Source organism: Schistocerca gregaria, chromosome 10 (genome assembly GCF_023897955.1).
Source record: "Schistocerca gregaria isolate iqSchGreg1 chromosome 10, iqSchGreg1.2, whole genome shotgun sequence".
NCBI classification, from domain to species: Eukaryota; Metazoa; Arthropoda; class Insecta; order Orthoptera; family Acrididae; genus Schistocerca; species Schistocerca gregaria.
Genome location: NC_064929.1, coordinates 213331943 through 213353352, shown reverse-complemented (window position 1 = coordinate 213353352; position 21410 = coordinate 213331943). Strand labels below are relative to the sequence as shown.

The 21410-nt window shown below is 38.6% G+C and overlaps 1 protein-coding gene and 1 long non-coding RNA gene across 4 annotated transcripts in view; one reads left to right on the top strand and one right to left on the bottom strand.

Moving 5' to 3' along the window:
• Window positions 1–350: 350 nt before the first annotated feature.
• On the top strand, window positions 351–20961 carry LOC126293685 (uncharacterized). Its single transcript, XR_007552342.1, has 3 exons — window positions 351–17265; window positions 19012–19170; window positions 19301–20961. It is a non-coding gene; the product is annotated as an uncharacterized LOC126293685 (long non-coding RNA).
• Window positions 17851–21410, bottom strand: part of LOC126293682 (uncharacterized) — a 110541-nt gene continuing 106981 nt past the window's right edge. For all 3 annotated transcript variants that reach the window (XR_007552339.1, XM_049986975.1, XM_049986974.1), the window contains one exon: window positions 17851–18988. Coding sequence is in view for 2 of the 3 variants with exons in the window: in XM_049986974.1 (XP_049842931.1) it covers window positions 18082–18988 (907 nt within the window). In the remaining variant the exon portion in view is untranslated. The remainder of the gene's footprint in view (window positions 18989–21410) is intronic.

Below are 21410 nucleotides of genomic sequence, written 5' to 3'. Positions count from 1 at the left end.
TTCTGGCATGGTACACTGCAGCCTGATGCTTCAGAGCAGTTCATACCCTCAGAGCAGCCAAAACTTATCACAATTTAAAATTCTCCTCCATGAAGGATGCATTAAACATAACTGAGGACGAATATTTTTTTGGAATTTTGCTCCTTGGGCAGCTCCGTAGTGTGACATTGTGCTCCTTGACACACACACACACACACACACACACACACACACACACACACACACACACACACACACTATGCTCCATTTGCCTGTACTGTACATATTACTGTTTGTTTTCTACACACTACTGTGACATATATGGATGGAATGTATTAAGAAGATCATATATTAAAACAAAATTGTGGACTTCATACTGCATTTTATTACATTATGTATGACTACATAAGTTATTACATGAGACTACCATATGGCAGTCAGTTACACACGTCCATTGTTGGAAAACAAATGCTTACGTCATTAAAAGAAAAAAGTGCTTACATATAGTATTACTTGTTTAATGCAAACTTGCCCAAAAGTAGGCAGACATTAACACATGATAATGAATATACAGATTAGAGAGATGGAATAGCATAACCAACAATGAGTGTTATGAAAACATATCACACCAATGTAGTGATACTACGGCTTTAAGGTAATAAAATGAGGTTGGGAAATTCTTACAACTAATTTTTTAGCAAAATTAATTCAATGTAAGTATTACAGTACATAAGGCTCTAATCTACATAAGGCTACACAGCGCCGGCTTTAGGGTGGGGCGACCCGAGCGTCGCCCAGGGCGCCGGGGCCCAAGGGGCGCCACGTACTAAACGCATGAAAAAAAAATTACAATTTAGAAACACCTATTTCGCGAAACTAAAATATTATTCAGTCTCATTCAACATACGTCGCTAATCTCACGGATGCGCGATGAATTCGGGGTAGCAGAAGAGAAATCATGCTGAATGCAATCTTCGTATTGGCTGCAACCATCCATGCTTGACGTGGGCTAGCACGCGCTCTACCAAAGCGCCTCTCTTATTTGTTTCAAGAACTGCAACAAGGAAGAGCCCATGCAGCCGCACCATCTCTCGTTCACAACAGAAACTACCGGTCGCTCCAAATAAAAGAAAATACAGACTGTGAAATATACATTACATTATGATTTAATTATACGAATATATTTATATCGAATATTTGTGACTTAATGACTCATGTACATTAATTAATAGATCATGCATTGCGTGCACTGCATTCATAGAGAATTCTCCCCTAACGTACTGAAATAATACAGTGCCACACAATGTTTGTTAGACTGCATATGTTGGCAGGGCTATGATTTGCACCCGCATGTCAGTAATTGTCAGTATGAGTCTGAGGCAGCGGTCATGTTTTCGTGGCTGAATAATTGTGAGTGAAACGAGTGTCGTGACTGTGTCAACATTTTAATTTTCTGGTAAGTGCGAAAAACATTTTTATCTTTCAGTTCAGGTTTTTTTCTAGTTACGTCTACTGATAGGTGAATTTCTTTATTTGTTATAGATCGAATATTGTGGTCGCGAAATAGAGCAGTGTCCAAGCAATAATTTGTCAAATTATTAAATCGTGCCAGAAGAGAAGGAAATGATTAAAAAAAGCTTTCTGGTTCAGAAAATCGGAAAAGAAAAGCTGAAAAAAAAAAGTTCTTGAAGAAACTAAAATGCATATGAATATTTATAAGTACCTTACAGGAAATTCTAAGGCAAATACTTCAGATATTGAATCAAAAGTCCATGTATCAGCAAATATTTCTTTAGACTGTGAACAATTATACACAAAAAATATACAATTACCTATTGGAGGTGATCAAATTGACCAGCGCAGTACATCTTTGCATGAATCCTCTGATATTTCTCCAAGTCAAAATCAACACATGACATCTGTGGTCGATGAAAGTATCAACGTTCTTGCAATAAAAAAATACAATGTTTCTGATGTAGGTACGTGGCCAAAAGTACTTAATGCTAGAGATATAGATCGCATTATAATATGTGGACCCTCACAAGTATGTCTAAATAACTTTCCAAAAGATGAAAGTGGGCGTAATTTCTCTTCAACTCATTACACAAGAAAACTATCAGACGACAGTGGCTACTTTATTCTGTATCAAACGACAGTGTCTTTTGCTTTTGTTGTCGACTGTTTGATTTAAAGTCAACTACTAATTTGACTACCACTGTGGGGTTCAGAAATTGGAAACATTTAAGTGAAGCTCTGAAACTGCATGAAAATAGTCCTAACCACAAAAAAGCATTTACTCAATGGACTGAAGCTGAAATCAGGTTTAAAGCTGGCTTAACTATTGACAAGGAAGAACAAAAGCTAACTTCTAAAGAAAGTTTACGATGGAGCAATGTGCTTCAAAGATTGATGCACATTACTTTGTATTTGGCTGAAAATAATATGGCATTCAGAGGGTTATCAGATAAATTATTTACCCCAAATAATGGAACATTCTTAGGTCTTGTACAGTTATTGGCAAAGTTTGATCCAATCATGGAAGAGCACGTCAGACTGGCACTGAACGGTGATTTGGCTGACCAATATTGCGGCAAAAATATACAAAATGAATTAATAGAACTCATGGCATCACATTTTATGTCTACAATCGTATCCCGCATAAAGGACTCAAAGTATTATGCAATCATAGCTGACTGTACTCCAGATATAAGCCACAAAGAACAACTTTCAATAACTTTAAGATGCGCCGACATAAGAGAGGATGGCGTTAGTTCATCTCATTTCTGCAAATAGATGATACAACCGGTGAAGGTCTCACAGAAAACATTTTAAAACATTGAGTGATCTTGCCCTTAACATTAATGACTGCAGAGGACAGGGCTACGATAACGGCGCGAACATGAAGGGGAAAAATAAAGGCGTCCAGAACAGAATTAAGAAGTTAAATCCACTAGCTGTTTTGGTGCCATGTGGATGCCATAGTTATAATTTGGTATTGTGTGATGCGGCAAAATCATCAGTAAAATCCATGACACTGTTCGGAACGTTACAAAAAATGTTTAATCTATTTGCTGGATCGGTAAATAGATGGAAAATTTTGACCGATCATTTGAAGATATACACTCTGAAAAATGTAAGTGACACACGCTGGGAAGCTCGAATTGATAGCGTCAAAGCGGTTCGTTATCAATTATGCGAAATGCATGACGCTTTGGTTTTCTTGGCCGATGCTACTGAACAAATCAATGCTGCGTTGTCACATGAAGCGACAACACTAGGAGGACAATTAAAAGACTTCAGCTTCATTGTTTCTCTTGTGACATGATATGATGTTCTGTTTCAAATTCACGTTGTGAGTAAAGCAAATCAGTCACCCACAATCAACTTTGTAGAGTTTATGGGAATCCTTGACAAATGTTGCTCTTATTTGGAAACATATAGACAAACAGGTTTCGAACTAGCTATTGTAACAGCAACTGAACTGGCTTCGGATCTTGATACGCAGCCATTATTTAAACCACAAATGCGATTAAGATGTATTAAACGCAGGCCGGGTGACGAGGCTGTTGATGATCAAATAACTGACCCAAAAAAGAAGTTTAAAGTAGAGTTTTTCAATGCACTGTTGGACACCGTGCACATATCCATGAAAGAAAGATTTGAACAGATGCAAGAATTTTCTGCGACGTGGAGTTTCTTGTTTGACATTAAAAAAAAAAAAATCAAAATAAAGAAGAACTAATACAATGCTGTTCTAAATTACAAGAAAAGTTAACTGTCAACATGAAGTCAGATATTGATGGAAATTTGCTGTGCGACGAAATTTTAGACCTGCAACACTATCTTGAAGACAGCCAGGCAACGCCTATTGAAGCCTTAAACTTAATAAAAAAGCATAATCTTCAAGAGTTATATCCCAACATCTGGATAACGTTACGTATTTTGCTAACAATACCAGTGACTGTCGCAAGCGGTGAACGCAGTTTTTCCAAACTGAAGTTGATAAAAACATACTTGCGGTCTACAATGTCTCAAACAAGACTAACCAGTTTGGCCTCACTGTCCATTGAAAATGAAGTTGCAGACTTTGCTAATCTGATCAGAACTTTGCCGGCAGAAAAGCAAGAAAAGTAAAATTTTAGTTGTTTATAATTGTTTTTCATTAGGCATAATATGTTTTGTGTTCAGATGACTGACAGAAAATATAGGTTTATGGCTTCAGTTATATTAAATTCAATAAAAATATGGTACCCAATTCAAAATTAGTGTTTTTTCATTATACATATTACCTCCTATATATAAAAATCAATTATTGTGTGTTAGTCTCACCAAAACAAAGAAATGGCTTGACCAATTTGAATAATTTTTGTTTTGTTTTGTTCGCTTTAGTGCAGGGGGTGCTTCAGAAAAGAAAAGAAATATTTGTGATATACGAGCCTGTTTCAACCACATTTTACGCATCTTTTCTTTGTTTGGAACACGCAAAAACAATTTCTGGAGTTTTGTAGATGTACAGTGCAGTACTATGCAATATTTTTAGATAATTTCCCAAAACGTGAATGCCCAAATAATATAACACTGCTATACTGACTGTTACAGCAGCATGCTGGACTGACGTCACAGGCTACACAAGACTCACATGAAGCGTCTTAGCGGGCTTTCAGATTATTTGGATTTCATTTCCATTTAAAAAAATAAAATACTCAAATTTACGATGGAAAAAAACCATGTTATGATCATAAGATGACGCCATTAACCACTTAAGACAATTTCTAGAAAACAGTCAAATACCATGTTGCAAAGCACTGCCAGGTTTGCTATTTACACAATAAAGGGCGCCAACTGGACGACTCGCCCAGGGCACCTGGATGGCTAAGGCCGGCCCTGAGGCTACATTGGGATACCTAACTTATGACTGGATATGCATTTTAAAGAATGTAATGGTATGGTTATAGAATTTCAACATACAAGGGAATGAAAAATACAAACACTATTGCAATTACTTGATTGTATGCCACCCACAATTGTGGGCAGATAATTTCTTTGGTATGGACCTGCAGTAACAGACAACACACAAAAATCAATATTTGATGAAAAACTCTCACCTAACTTAATATTTTGTTGTATCACATCATCCTACGTATGAACAAATGGCAGAAGTTCCCAAACTAGATGTAAAGGAAAGTTTGTGCTTTCAAGCTCCAACAGTCTATGCGCAACAATATCTGTCGCTCATCTGTTCGCCAATAAATATCCAAGAGACAACAACAGTGAAAGCCTTTGTAAATACTGTCCTTGGAGAAAAAAACAAAATCTCCTTTAGGAACTAGAAATGTAATTTACAACAGTATCGAATAATAAAATATCCTTAATGATCTGACTGAACTCCTTAAGTGAGCTTCTCTTTAGAACTTTCAAAGATATACTTCACACATTTTACAGTAACTCTGTCATTACACTAGAGTACAGGTAACTTACATTAATAGTATGCAATTCCACAACAGTTGAAAATTTATACAACTCTTAATTCATACTCCTCTGTTTGCATCATTCATATTTAACATTTGGATAAAATACCTGCCCACTTAGACAATCCTGTACTGATGTTAATGTGTTAATTGAAACATTCATTTGCGATCAATAATAAATCTACAGCTTGAGAGCTGTACTCTACACAGTAAGTGTAAAATAATAAGCAAGATTTAAATATCAGTACATAATTTCTACAGTTGAATAAGATACAAGTCCTAAATGCGACTGTACAATGTTTATACAAGTTGCTTCACACTGTAAGTTAGCATTAGCTGCTATTATATGAGTATTTGCACACTCTTATCACCATATTTCACTAATTATCATGTTAAAGAGCGACCAAAATTACATTCATTCTGCATCATAGGTGAAAGAGAGAACTACACCAGAAGTAAGTCAGTAGAAACCACCATAAAAGAAAGTTTGTGTTAAATGTACTACCACTGAAGGTGAGCCAGAGAGAGAGAGAGAGAGAGAGAGAGAGAGAGAGAGAGAGAGAGAGAGAAATCAGTATGTTACTGTTAATAAAATTAAAAAAATGGCAGTATCAATGAGTGGTTTCAGTATATGTTGTTTCATTTCATTCTATACACACAGTGCTTTGCCTTTCCATTATTAATAAAAACAATCATTCCAATACAAACACTTAATACATGAAAGATTACTGAATTATCAGCATATTAACCTAAAACATTGCATTTAAACAAACGAAAATCAGTGCATCCCCTACACGAGTTGGATATTGTGTGGATTCTTTGCAGTAGTAGTGTTGTCACAAAACAGAGATGTTGAAATCACAAATTACCTATGTATATAACATTATTCAGTTAAACATACTACAAGGCCCATCCAAAATGCACAAAAAATGGTAGCAGTGTAGCTGAAGTACGCTTTAAAATAACAAACATGCTGAGTATATCTAAAGAGAAAATAGATGAAGTTTTTGGCGTTATACCTCTTCATATAACTAAAAATGTATTTTTTCACTTCAAAAAAACTGCCTGTGATCACAAATTGTTTTTTCTTCACATTGTCTTTTGATGTCTTGCCCCACCACTACATGATCACTCTGGCTGATAGTACAATAAACACTTATTACACAGAATGAGGACTAGTAACTACAAAATATCCCTCTTGATGGAAGCACATGATGATACATATGTTTGTATTGCCTCACATAGAGAATGGCCTAGCAAATTCTTTTGTAAAGTGTTCAGTGCACAGACAACAATCCACCTCACACCTTGCTCTAGGAGTAGTGGCACGAGGTGGGCGGTTGTCTCTCTCGTTACACGACATGTCTCGCACTCCTCTGATGATCCAGTCTGCCACCAAGACAGATTTTGGTTCCTGTCACAGACACACCAACTGAGGAACAGGCGCCACCATTAAAATTTGCCATTTGTGTTGCTTATTATACAACATACACAGAGGCAAATGACCCACATAACACTGATTTGCTCCGCAACTGTCAGGAAGGGACTTCCACATACATTGTGCTGGTTTCAGGTGGCCATCTACAACTATACCTCTTTTAAGCTAACTGCTTCTGGAACAGACAAGAAGTAACAGTCCGTGGATACTCGGATAGGATGCGGCCAAAGTCACGGTGCTCCGTGCAATTACGATGCAGACGTGTGCCGGGGAAATGACAGGTCTACTCAGAGCCACTCGTGAACTGCTCATGGTATTTGGGCGTCCTTGCTCTGACGATGATGATGAACATCTTGCAGACGGCAACAGGAAGAAGTATGCTGGTTACAGTGTAGGATCTCTGTTGTTGCTTCCCAGGTGACGTAGCAGTGTCTCCCCCGTATATCACATTCCTTGTCAAACTGAAGATTCTTGAACAGTGAGGCCAAGTTGCTGGGCCCTATATCGGTTTGCTGCTAGCAGGGGACCAGTACTGCCTCCTATAGTGACAATAACCACAATTTCTCCACTAATAGCCACACCCCACAAATGATGATTAGTGCAGATGTCTGTGAGAGGTGGCATACCTAACATAATTTGAACATGTTGCTTCTCTTTTGGGGTGGAACACACTGCTACCTTGCATACCTTCCACAATTACTCGACAACAGCATCCCGTCCATCCTCAGTTCACATCCAGCTCCAACGAAATGACCTTGATGATGTCCAGTAGGTGTCTTCAGCACGGCGCACAATGGCGTTGGGAGTTGTGAAATGGAAACTGTCAAGTCCCATATCCATGTGCGACCTTTGTATCACTTGTGACTGGCTGTCTACTAGCCTCCACAGCTGCTTCGGTGGTGAGTTCCTATGCAAGACTGTCCCTGTAGTACAGGTAGTAACTTGAGACCACACATTTCCTGTATCATCATTCCATTTATGACGGTGACAGCTAGTTGACACCTCCCAACAGTTGGTATGCTTCCTTATGGGGAAGTCTTCAGAAGTTTATTTCTACTTCTTCTATCCTGCCCAGTACATTTCAGATGCCAAGAGATGTCCACTCCAACTGAAAGAAATGTAATTCACTGCCCAAAACTAGAGTTACTTCAATTACACTGCTATCTGTGTACAAAATATATCTTAGTGCCTGCAACACAGGCAGTGAATACAGAATCTTTTAGATCACAGAGAATACACAAAAGTAATAGCACTGAGCTTCCTTGTCCACTGGGCACCCCTGCTCCAGAAACATACGGGCATAGCTAAAACTGCCTACAGGTGCATTGTGTAATAACAAAATAATATCAGCATGAAAGGACAACAAAAATGATGATAATGACAATTGTAAACTAGAATACAAAAGCAGAAACTTCCTTTTTCCAAAACTGTTCCTATTTTGTAACAGCAAAACATTACTGCATAGTGCATAAGGGAAAATGATTATCAACACCAAACAGAACATACAGACTGTTCATTCAGATAATGACTAATGATAACAGTTGATACTGTGAACCACAGATTTAGGAGGCAAATTCTTTACAGTGGTAAAAAGTGAGTAGGTGGTGTGCTTTTTCTTAGAAACATGCTTGTCACACACAAATCATTGAAAGCCCTTCTTTGCAGTTATTTTTTGCACAAGTATCTCCTGTGAACACTCCTGTGTAACTTCAACACTGAAACCAGTGAAAGCTGCTCTAATGTGCATTTATTTATTGACAATCAGTTTCAGTCCAGTGATAGTCACTGCTTCACTCACTGTTTTGGATACGAGTCTCATGCGATATAATACAATAATACAATGGACTGTTAATTTGTATACTTAGTGACTAATAGAAAAACATGTAAACAACAATGGACGCACGTTCATGTGACTGATGTTGCAACTGTGAATAATTATGGATTAAACGTCAAGGAACATTCCTTCGCCTGTTGTAATGAATGGTATCCATTATGAAGACTGACACTCAACAGACACTGGTTGTCAATAAAAGAAATGTTAGAGCAGCTGGTGGTGGTTTTGTGATGTCATCTTTTAAACTGCTTACACACATATAAAGGATGGCTCACAAGAATCCAGTCCTGAGTCATTAGACAGCTAACCGTCACTTGCCAACTGTCATCTACAGTTCGAAGCATTAGCTTTTTATTATTTCTTTATTATCTGATTATTGTGTATCAATTAGCTGTATCTGCTCAGGATAGGCAACAATTTGTGTGTAACTGGCAAGCAGCCTGTACTTAGGACTGTTTTCTGTTTGCTGACCTGTATAAAGCAATATCAACATCAGTAACAAAACATAATAAAGAGTTTGAAACAAATGTAAATGTACCTTATCACGCCATCAGAAATATGGATTAACTTCATACTGTAAAGACTGGGATTGTGAAGGAAGGATTTCAGTATGCAGGGATAACATCACTACAAAGTCCACAGAATAGCTCACTAGCAATCAGACAAGAGATGATTTCTCAAAGATGAGCAAAGACCAATTTGGCACAGAAACAGTATTGTTGCATTTGACTACGATTATTGCTCTTCAAATCTGGCACTCAGTGAGCTGATTAACATTAGTAAGCTCATAATGTAGTGGTGTTGTGTAATTAACATATGTATGCTGAGCTGACATGTCCACATGATACTCTGTTGTCTTGTAATACAAATTATTCACGTATAAGAGAATTAAACAGAGATTATACACAGCAAACCCGAAGGTTGCACAGTCAGCTCTGGGCAAGATGTTTGTACAAAGGAGCAATACACAACAGCATAAATCACTGAACAATATTTAAAGACACTTTCACATGAAAAGTAACAGCACTGTTATTCAGAAATGTAATTTCAAGTAACATGCTCTCACAGTGCAGGACCTTCTTACATGCTATGCAGCACATTCCATATCCAAAACTATACATTTACATAATCAAAGCTATACACATTACAACATAAAGAATAACTACTTGTGCTAACAATATTGTTCATATAAATTATAGTTATTTCAATAATACACATAACTTTATCAGATTACAAACTGTTCAATCTATGTACAACAAACTGAATTTGTACAAACCAAGTAAAACATGCAGAGCATTACATCTGTCCGATATGTTTGTGACCACTGAACTGAGAGAGATGCAGGCCAGTTCTTCATGTCACCCAACACAGGCAAATTGGCAGTTTTGTATAAAATGTGGAATTCAGTTGAGTAACTACATTTTGTCAACTGTCTGGTAAATACACAAACACACACTAGTTGAACTACCAAGACAAAATATAGATATTATCTGCATATAAAGGTTGCAGGATGTAAACTCAACAACCCTTTCAAAAAGCTACTTCAAGTGATTATAAAAATACAAAATAGTTTTCTTTAAAAAAATGCAATCAAAGAGCGACTAGTGTTGGCAATACACTCCACATTGCACCACAAGTTATGTACCACTGTTTGTCAAGTACTGATTAGTAGACACAAATATGTTTACAACACAGCTGCTAAACATTGCTGTTATCAGTAAATATATCAACATTTTGACATCAACTATTGCAAAACCAAAAAATGTGATAAGTGCTTAATTAATAAAATGATGATTAAAACTAAGTATGGTAATGACACAGCCTTTTCTAAGAAAAGAACTGACTTATATGGAATAAATATCAAACATCCATATTCAAAAAGAGGGAGCCGACTCCACATTTATCACCAGAACCTCCAACTTATTTCACAAATACACTACATTAATTGATTAATGCATTTGTTTCTATTTACATTTTCTTCGTATGTAACCATCAAAATGATGGCGGTTGTGAACATCAGAAATAAGAATAGCACAACTATTACACCAAGAATGTATGTTACTTAAAAAGCAATTTTTGCATTTTATATCTATTTTAAACTTTTTGTTATAGCTAATGAAGAGGTATTGAATAGGATTGGGGAGAAGAGAAGTTTGTGGCAAAACTTGACTAGAAGAAGGGATCGGTTGGTAGGACATGTTTTGAGGCATCAAGGGATCACAAATTTAGCATTGGAGGGCAGTGTGGAGGGTAAAAATCGTAGAGGGAGACCGAGAGATGAGTACACTAAGCAGATTCAGAAGGATGTAGGTTGTAGTAGGTACTGGGAGATGAAGCAGCTTGCACAGGATAGAGTAGCATGGAGAGCTGCATCAAACCAGTCTCAGGACTGAAGACAACAACAACAACAACATTATAGCTGATAGGCTACTGGTTCATATCACAAGCAGTGTCTTAGAATTCATTCAATGAATATAGCCATTTTTTTATCAGAAAAGATTTTACTTTCGTGTTAAAATTATTTTCTTGCATTTTCTTAGGGGCTTGGTAGTTTCTCAATGGAATCAAATCTCTGATAAGAGAGCTGTCCCAAAGTAGCCACCCCAACATGGCAGCTACTGTATTTGAAACAAATGACCATGGTAGAGAGTACCAATGTTAACAATTTTGTATTGTTTAATATTTCTTTGCTAGGTCCTGACAGTTAATGTTCTCAGCCAATTTGTAAACTTGTGTAAAGTTGGTCCTCATTATTTGATACAGTATTGTCATTTGAAAGGTCTTAGGGCAACATCGAAGCTGAGCTGGACTGTACTCTGTGGGTGTCTGTCTCTTTGTTTACAACAGTGACTTATTGACTGGCACAGTTTACATGAGGCCAGATGAGCATTGAAAGCAGGTCAGCAGTTCTCTGAATGAGGATATTTGGCAAACGGACTGGTCAGCCAATTCCCCCAGCAAACACCTGTCGAGAACAAGCGGGGCATGTTGGCAAGACATACTGCAGCATTCCCACTGGCACTGACACCTGTACAGCAGTCGTCAACCGCGCTGGTGGAGGAATGGGATGACCTACTGTACGAGCTCCTTACCAACCTAGTGGCACAGGAGCACATACAGCTCATGTTACCATCCTTGGTGTTCGCACACCCTATTAAGAACCACACCAGTCCAGAGGACTATCATAAATCGCAGTGATTTCAGTCTCGACTTTGAATGGAAGTGTCACTTCTGTTCATATGATTGTGTATTTCTCTCAGTTACCTTCTGTACTACACTAGGGCAGTTCTTTCTATATAAAGCTCAAGTTTCATGGAGCCAAATTACTTTACAGTGACACTTACGGATGAAAGCAGCTTTCGTTCTTATGTTTCACACAGCAGTGTACTTTCAAGGCCAGTTTATTTTCTACCCACTCTGTATCAACTCTTCTATACGCAGGTTCACTCATCGTGACAGTATGTCTTCACTCGCCCTGGGCACAGCTCACCACGCTTTTTGTGGTACCGCTGCAGCTCCTCCGTCACCATCTGCCACACCTGCTGCTGTTTCCGCCCGACTGAGCGAAGAGCGCAGTTATCCTTGAACAAAAACTCCCATCACCCCGTCAACAGCACATACAATATAGATATACGTAGTTAAAAAATGAGCAATGCTTTCAAAAGATTATGAATTTAAAACAATTCATGAGGAACTATTGTCTAAGCAGCAGAAATCATGTTTTAACTTTTGTAGACTTCAAGAAAGTGTAGAATTCCACAGACATACGAATTCCTGATCTGTATCAACCTCCTTATCTCAGAGCAGCACTTGCAATCCACTTCCTCAATTACTTGTTCGATGTATTCCAATCTCTGCCTTCATACAGTTTTTACCGTCTACAGCTCTCCCCCTGATATCCTAACAAATATCCTCAATACACTAGAATAATTTGGAACACACCAAAAATATTTTGCAATAATTAAACAAATACTGACAGCAACAAAACAGAAATTGGTATAAGACATGATGATGGCCTCTGCATGTCTACAGCTACATCTATACTCTGCAAACCACTGTGCAGTTCATGGTTGCACGTATGTTCCACTCTACCAGTCATAAGGACCTTTTCCTGTTCCATTCATATACGGAATGCCGGAAAAATGATTGTGTAAATACCTTTGTGTAGAAAAGCTAATTGAACCCGTACGTATTCACGAAGTTCTGTATGATACAAGCCATGAAGATTACTTGGAAACGAAGCTGAAAAACTGAGAAGTGAGAGGAAGTGGCCAAGGAAACGGACATACGAAATGGTAAGTTGCATTGTAATTCGTTGTTAACTTTCTACATTGACATTGTTGAAACTCTGTAGCAAATTTTCGTGACGTGCTCTGTCCTGGTTAAATGTTTATCAAAAAAGATGCCTTGGTTCCTTACAATATCATTACTTACTAGCGTTTAGCCCTCCATATCTCCCAGTGAAAACGGAATAGATGTATTTAGCCACGTCTTTGATATCAATATAGAATCGAAATTGTCGTCCAAGTACATTTCTGATATATATTAAAAGAATGACACAAAGTTCTATGAGCTCTGTTTAAATTGATTTGTTGTTTGATAGTCCTGATGACTAATAGGATTCTGTTTCTGCTGTCTGTATGCCAAAATACGGTTTCTGTTAATTCATAATAATGACATTTGCCCACTTCTCGCTATATATACAGGAGCCCTGGCGACAGCAGGGGCTTTTCTCATCAGCTGCTCTGTCCCTTCTGACTCACGCCATATGATCCTCCTCGTGTCTTCTTCGGCGTGAGAACCTGTAACTAGCCAGCCACTCTTACCAAACTTGGTTAAACATGTAAAAAAAGAAAATTTAATAAAAATCTCTACCACATAAGAGCTTACAACCACGTCAGTCAACAATATAAGTTCCGGTATCCTTCAAACCATGGTCACAACAAAGAAAACAATAACAATCCAGATTAGGTGAAAACAATTACACTGAATTCTTAAACGACGACGCTGTCATGTTTATAAAAAAAATAGCAATCGGCTTCTTTGTATCTCGGGTTATTATTTATTATTGCTCAATACTGGCAAGGACATATTTAAAAACAACTGTTGACGAATGAAATCAGGCGTCTTGTAGCGTATCACTTATCAGGAAATGAAAGCAAGCCGAAAAGAAGGGATTTCATGTTATGCGCAAATCCTTCTGGAAAAAGACATTGTTTAGAGGTCAGAAATTTTAACTTCTATCTCAGTGTTATAATATTTCTCTACTTTTTATAAAGGCAAGTGAGAAATATTCATATTATTTTTATCAAACTAAAAATTTTGTGGGTGCGGCATGTTTGTGGTTGCTCCAGCACTGGCACATCCACGTAGTCGGCGCACATGGTGTACAGTCATTACTCTGGGGCAATAGGTACTATGTGTTCACGTGGCCCACTTGTAGCAGGCATAGCGATACGAAAGGGATGTCCATGGGTCAGGTTTGGAAATTGGTGGTGTTAGTGTGAGGTGGTTGAATTTGCAGGCTGTACGGCATGGTTTATAACATTTTTCGAGTAAATCAATTAAAATTTTTGATTAATATTGATCCTAACAAAGACTTTTATTGCAATTAACTTGTACCAATGTATTGTTTCACAAAAGAGAAGCATGACATAAATGTTATGAATTAATTTATGTATTCGAAACATTATGTCGTGGCTGTATGGATCTTCTTAGTTTCTCAGTACTTTCCTTTCGAAACACTTTCCCTTTGCCAAGGAACAATTCCTGTAGTGTCAAAGTATGTAGTGAAGTTCTGTCGAATTGTGAAAGTGTTCCGTGAACTTCGTGTTACATTTGATTGTAATAATGCTCGAAAAACTCTAAAACGCGAAGCTAGTATACCAAAACCGCACTCTGCCGTTCGGCGTGCTCTTGACGGTCTATAGTTGAACATTTTGTTTTCATAATTGTCAGCGACGCTTCGTTTTGGATAAGGTCGCATCAAATTCTCACATACAGGGAATGCGTCATCACCTACAAATACGAAAGGCATTGCCTCCTGTGTAGGAGGTAGTGCTGCAGGTGACGGAAGCTGTGAAGTGCGTTTCATCATTCTTTTCGCCAAGACGCTTGTATTGAAAATGCTTCCATCACCGAACCTCCCTTGCGACCCAGCGTCAATACAGGTCGAGTTTTCGAAAATCCGAGACTTTTTTTTAAAAAAAAGGTTGCAAAGATCTGCTTTCTTTTTTTACTGACATGATAAATAATGAGAACATCATTGCAAAAGATAGATAGGGAGAGTACAGCTCAGTGACAAAGCAGACAACAATGCAATCAACACCAACGATTAGCTCGCTGCCTTGTTGCACGAACATTTGTTGTCAGTATGGCACGAAATACCCCGACTGCTGCCGGCAGCTACCGAGTTCATAGGCTGTTGTAGTTCCCAGTACCTGTACTGTACTGTACTGTGCAGTGTTGTGTGTCGTTTTGTTTGTTGACTGTGTACTCCGTTGTACTCCTTACAAAGATGAGTGCTGTAAGAAAAAAAAAGAGGAAATTTGTGCCTTTGCATCTAAAATTAGAAGCACTAAGGCGACTTGACAAAGGAGAAACAAAGTTGCTCTCGAATATGGTGTCGATGAAGTTACTGTTGGTGACTGGCGAAGAAACCGACTTAAATTGGAACAGTTTTCTTCACAGAAATGCTCACACGAATATCTCAGTCTAAGAAGTATAAAGAAGTCAGACTTCGTAAAAACAAGTGAGGCATTGTTCATGTGGTTTACCCAACAGAGACAGAAGGGTGCTCCGATTTCTGGCCCAATCTTGCAAGAAAAAGCTTTGTTTTTCAGAAACCAGGTACAGGAAGGAGATTACAATTTCGTCGCTAGTGTGGGCTCGCTCGCCAAGTGGAAGAAGAGGTATGGAGTGCGTCAACTAGACGCATGTGGAGAAAAACTCTCTGGTGACGCTCAGGACGTTTCAGAATTTATAGTAGAGTTTTTAAAAAAATCGTAACTGACGAAAATTTGTCTAATGAACAAATGTGTGACTGTGACGAAACTGGACTAAATTTGAAAATGTTACCGGCGAGAACACTTGCTTCTTGTGAAGAAAAAAGTGCTCCTGGGCACAAAAAAAAAGCAAGGGCGGCTCATAGTTATGGCAGTTTCAAATGCAACTGGAAACCACAAACTAAAACTAGTGATTGGGAAGTCTGCCAAGAGTAGCTCTACCGGTTGTCTATACACATCAGAATAATGCCTGGATGAATCAGGAAATCTTCAAGAACTGGTTTTTTAAACTCATTTGTACCTGAACGCAAGAATTTTTTAAAAAAGGGGGCTGCCATGCAAAGCAATTTTGCTCATGGATAATGCGTCCTCGCGTCCAAGTGCAAGAGAACTGCAGTACGACGGTATCCGCGCCTTGTTTTTCCCACCAAACGTTACTTGTCTCATTCAGCCCATGGATCAGGCCGTTCTGGAATGTCAAAAAAAAAAAAATCGACGGCGATTGCTGCAGTCATTTCTGCATTATGAAGACAACGAAAGCATTGTAGGAGATTTCAAGAAAATGACTTTGAAGGACGTCGTGTACTGGATTAGCGAATCTTGGAGCGAAATAAAGTCAGACACAATTTCTAAGTCATGGAGAAAATTCTACAGGAAAGTATGCCAGACACAGAAATTGAAGATTTATCAGAGGAGGACGATTAACCATTGCGCAATTTAATCAGAAGATTGTCAGGGTGTGAAGAGGCAGAAGAGGTGGAAGCAGGCGAGTGGTTAAATTCGGACGAACAGTTGGAAGTGACAGACTTTTCTATAATTGACACGGTAAACATTCCATCGCAGTGTGAGAGTGACAAGGATGACGTGGTAGAGGCTGCACCGATGATAAGTCACACCGATGGCTACGCTGATCTAGAGGCCGTCATACGCCACGTGTAACAACAGCATGAGGCGGCACCAAGTGACCTTCTCCTGAGACGTTGGCGTGACATTGTTGTATGAATAAAAACGAGAACATTCTCCAGAGTTGATACTCAGAGCAAAATAACATTCTCAAAGAAAGTTCTCAGTTTAGTATGAGTAAAAACTAGGAAACATATTCTCTGACCCTGGAGTACTTTCTCTCTACCTTTCCTCCTTAAGGTCATTTCACACCGGCGTAGCGTATCTCGAGCTACGTCTTCGGAAAGACGTCGCAGACGTATCTTGTAATGTAATCAAATGGGGCATTTCAGACTGACGCAGATGGCGTCGCGTCCAGCCGAGATACGTAATACGCGTATCTCCAGCTACGCTTGCACACGTAGCGTCGCTGCGTATCTCGGCTCGCGCATGCGCACTACACTGCACTGCAAGCCACGTGCTCTTATGCTGAGCAGCTCTATTACTGCGTGTTTGTGTGTTTATTATGCAAAATGTCTGCATTAATTGACCAAGTGCAAAAGTATCCAGTGCTGTGGGACTACTCGAAATTGGAATATAGAGATGCTAACTTGCGTGACTTAGCTTGGGAAGAAATTTCGCAAGTTTTAAGGAAGCCAAGTAAGAATGAAAATTTCTTTTCGTCCAGTATTTAGGTGTAAGTAAGACTGCAGTATTAAGTCCTTATTACGGCTGTACAACTTTCTTTTCCTAGTTATAAAAGATTATTTGGTATGTTCGTATTCTCCTCAATTTTAGTTACTGAGAAAAAGCTATTCTTCAAATAAGCACTCAGGTCCGGATAATGTGACCACTACTAGTTCTTCTCTACTAAAATAAACAACACTTCTCTGTATATCGATATACTTCTTAATCTACGCCATTCTCCTGGCTAAATGACATGCCGTGTACAATTCAATTAGTATCGTGTATCGTGATTTTTTTTTTATCTGAAAAGCTGCAAAAACCTTGTTTATAAAATCCACAGGGTATATAGAAGTTGATGTTGAAATTAGAAGGTGACCATTATTAGTTACTCTTTCCCTCTATTAGATGCTAATGAACAGTAAAATAAAAATAAGATAACAATATCATATTTCGTCTATGATGGACTAAATCAGGAATGTGGGCCCGTTTTTGATGACAAAGACACATTGAAATAAACTTTTCTGAGTTCGTCACATTGTTTTTCTTCTACGACGCGTATCGAGGGTTTGCACCCTCTTCTTCTGGTGTTTACTATTTGCAAACAATTTGTCTTTGCCAATAAAAATAATCATCAAACATTATAATTACGTATTCTTTAGTGTTTATTTGCAGAAAGTAGTCACAATAACATACTGACAAAACTGTTACAATAATCTTAATGAAACAATAATCTTAATGAAAGTTTGTGGAGTATTAAACGAATGCTTATTTTTCATAAGTGCATTGTAGTTACGTGTTAGCAATGTGCCGCCACTGCCAAGGCACGCTTCCTTCAGGAGAGTTAAAGAAATTGACAAAGTGGTTTCTTATTGCGGCGTTCTCCTTTGTAGCTGCGGCAGCAGTTTTTTCAAGAGATTTCCAGCATGTACTGTAGGCGACCAAAATTTCTTCTGGTGACCCAACTGTTGTAACGTCACATTTATTGCACAGATAGTTGTGTAGTATTACTGTGGCTTTTATTACTTTATGTACAGTGTCAAGGTTGCACTGCAATGGCCGAAAGTACAATCTCCACCGTTGGGCAACTATGCCGAAAACGTTTTCAACAACACGTCTGCACCGACTCACTCTGTAGTTGTAAACTCTCTTCTCATCGTTAAGATTTCTGCGTGGGTAGGGACGAATCATGTACCGCTGCAGGGGGAAACCCTCGTCTCCCACGATAACATATGGAACAGGGGATCCTCCTGGTACTAGTGGCTCGTCTTTTGGCACCCCAAGGCTGTAGGTAGACAGTCTTTTCCCAAGTGTGCTATTTGAAAATATGATGGAATCACATTCCTTTCCGTATGAGCCCACGTCTACGGTTATGAACTTACAGTTAGCATCTACCAAACCCAACAACACTGTAGAGTAGTATTTTTTGTAATTGTAGAAAGAAGATCCAGATGCAGGTGGTGCCTGAATTCTGACGTGTTTTCCATCTATTGCACCGATGCAGTGAGGGAAATTCCACCTGTCGTGAAATCCCGCAGCAACGTTCCTCCAGAAATCTTCAGTGGCTGTTGGCATGTACAACGGTTGCATTGTACGCCACAAAGCGTCACACACTTGGTTTACGATCGACGATACAGTACTAATGCCGACTCTGTAGCTGAAGCTTATAGTAGTGTATGAGTCTCCAGTAGCGAGATACCTGAAACAAAATTGTTGTTACAGAGGCTGTTGTAAAAACGGACTGGAAAAATTTGAGAGATGCCCATAGGAATGCCCTCAAAAGAAGAGAGACAAAAGTGGTCAAGCTGCAGCAAACTCAAAAAAGTGGAAGTACGAGAAAGAAATGGAATTTTTACTTTCCGTATTGCCAGCTCACAGCCTGTAAGTGTTCTTTTGAATTGAAATTTTAGTACTGTTATTGCCCTGGTGGGAACTTTATAAATAAATAACTGAAACGCATTCCTCTGGTGAGAGTAATTTTTTATTTGTTTGTTGAAATTAATTTTTTCAGACACGACAGTAATATTCCTGATATAGATGACACGCAAGTTCCTGAAAATCAAATAAACGATGATAGCATTGTTAATGCTGAAGCTCCTACTGCTCCTGATGATGATGAATTTTCCAACTCTGATCACGATGTCCGGAACAAACCCAAAGGAGTCGACAAAATTCTGAATTTTCTGAAAAATAAAGAGATAAACAAACCTGTTCGCTCTGTCCCTGACGAATTAGATTTGTTTTTTGGTAGCATATCAATGTCGGTAAAAAAATTTGCCTCGAAGGTTACAAAACAGAGTAAAGAGAGAAGTTTTAGAGGCAGTAAGCCGAGCTGAAGATGAACATGATTCACTGATGAGTCTAATAACACCGGCAGTGCGTCAAACTAGCTCTCCACTGGTGTCTCCAAGTACCTCCTCTGACAGCTCAACATGGTCAGGTGGTAAATATTCAAACCAGCCCACGATCCTTCACCATCAAAATGAAACATCACTTACAGAAAGTGGCTCATTACTTCGATCACTGCAAGAAGATACAGATGTTGATTTGTTAGCGGAAAACTATTCAGGAAAAGCAACTGAAGACAATCTTCAAATACTTTAAGGACAAACCTCATTAACTTTAAACTCAAACAAAATATATCTCATGCTGATTTCTTTTTGTGGCTGTGGCTGGTTAATATATGTCTATCATCTTTTACATTTTGTCTTATCATGGCAGCTAACAAATATACTTGTGTAATATTACTGTAATGAAGATATATTTTTACTCCATTTCCTACAACCTTATACTAACAGGCTACGTTTCTATTTTGACATTATGGGAAAGGAATTGTTACCTTAGACAAATAGCTAGCCGTTCCTCAGGAGGTATTGATTTTCTGTAATTTGTGTCCTGTTTCTTAATGTCACTGCCAATGAGGGATAAAACTTCATGGAACTGGTCTTCATTAAGGCTGAAGTAACTTCTAAACTTTTCATCGTCAAGCTGTAAATCTTGCATTAGGTGGTGGTATTCGCCATACACTGTTGTTCTAACATTTATCGGATGAACCCAATTCGATTTATTTGACACTGAATACAACAACAACAGTTCATCATCACTATCGCTACTTGAACTACAGTCCATCCACGGCACACTGAAGTTGATGTCTGGCTCACACCACGGCACACTGAACGTCATTTCTGGTACCATGCACAAACTGTACTCACGTTAGCACACCATCTCAACAACTGAGCAAATACGAAGATGGGATAGAAAACGTAGCTCATAATACGTAGCTTTCGGTTTGAAGGGTACGTATCTCTAGTCAGGATACGTGCTACGTCCTGCGACGTCTTCCGAAGACATAGCGCGAGATACGCTACGCCGGTGTGAAATGACCTTTACAGAGTAAGTTCTCAGTAAAGAGATTAAAATCCATCTTTGGCTCTCAGTTTGTTTCGTTTGCGTGTGTTTTGTGATACCGAAAGTTTTTCTGCGCCGAAATGGAAGACTCAAAATTAGCCTTTGTCAACATTATTAAAGATTACCCCACAATCATCAGTAAATCGCAAACTCCGGCCGCAAGAAGAGAGAAGGCGGATTGTATTAAATACAGCACAGTTATATGGTTAGTTCCGGGAAAGAAATTACGGACAAGCAGATAATGAAGAAACCGCACAACATGAAATCAAGGCCAAGATGGATGTTAATAAGACGAGAAACATTAAGATTTCCCTGAAACATGGAAGCTGACATTTTTAAAGTTTTTGGACGGAGATGACTGCAACCCAACTATTCACAGAGTTCCTGGTAAGTACCATACTTTCCGATTTTTTTATTACGTGCTTAATGCTTTGAAATTGTGATTCAGAAAAATACGTATTTTCAACATGTGGAAATGATACAATGGACGAACCCCTCCCACATTACTGCGTAAACCTGTTTGGTATATTTATTAACTAGAAACTAAATCCTGACACACTGCTATTACTTTTTTTTAAGAGCTTGTGCAGTAGGTGGTGGTTCCACCTCTGTCATCACTTCACCGCGGAATTCAGAGGTAGCTGACACAGACTGCACATTATATGAACAAGAATCAATTTTGCACCTACCACTAATTGTTGCAGCCGACGATA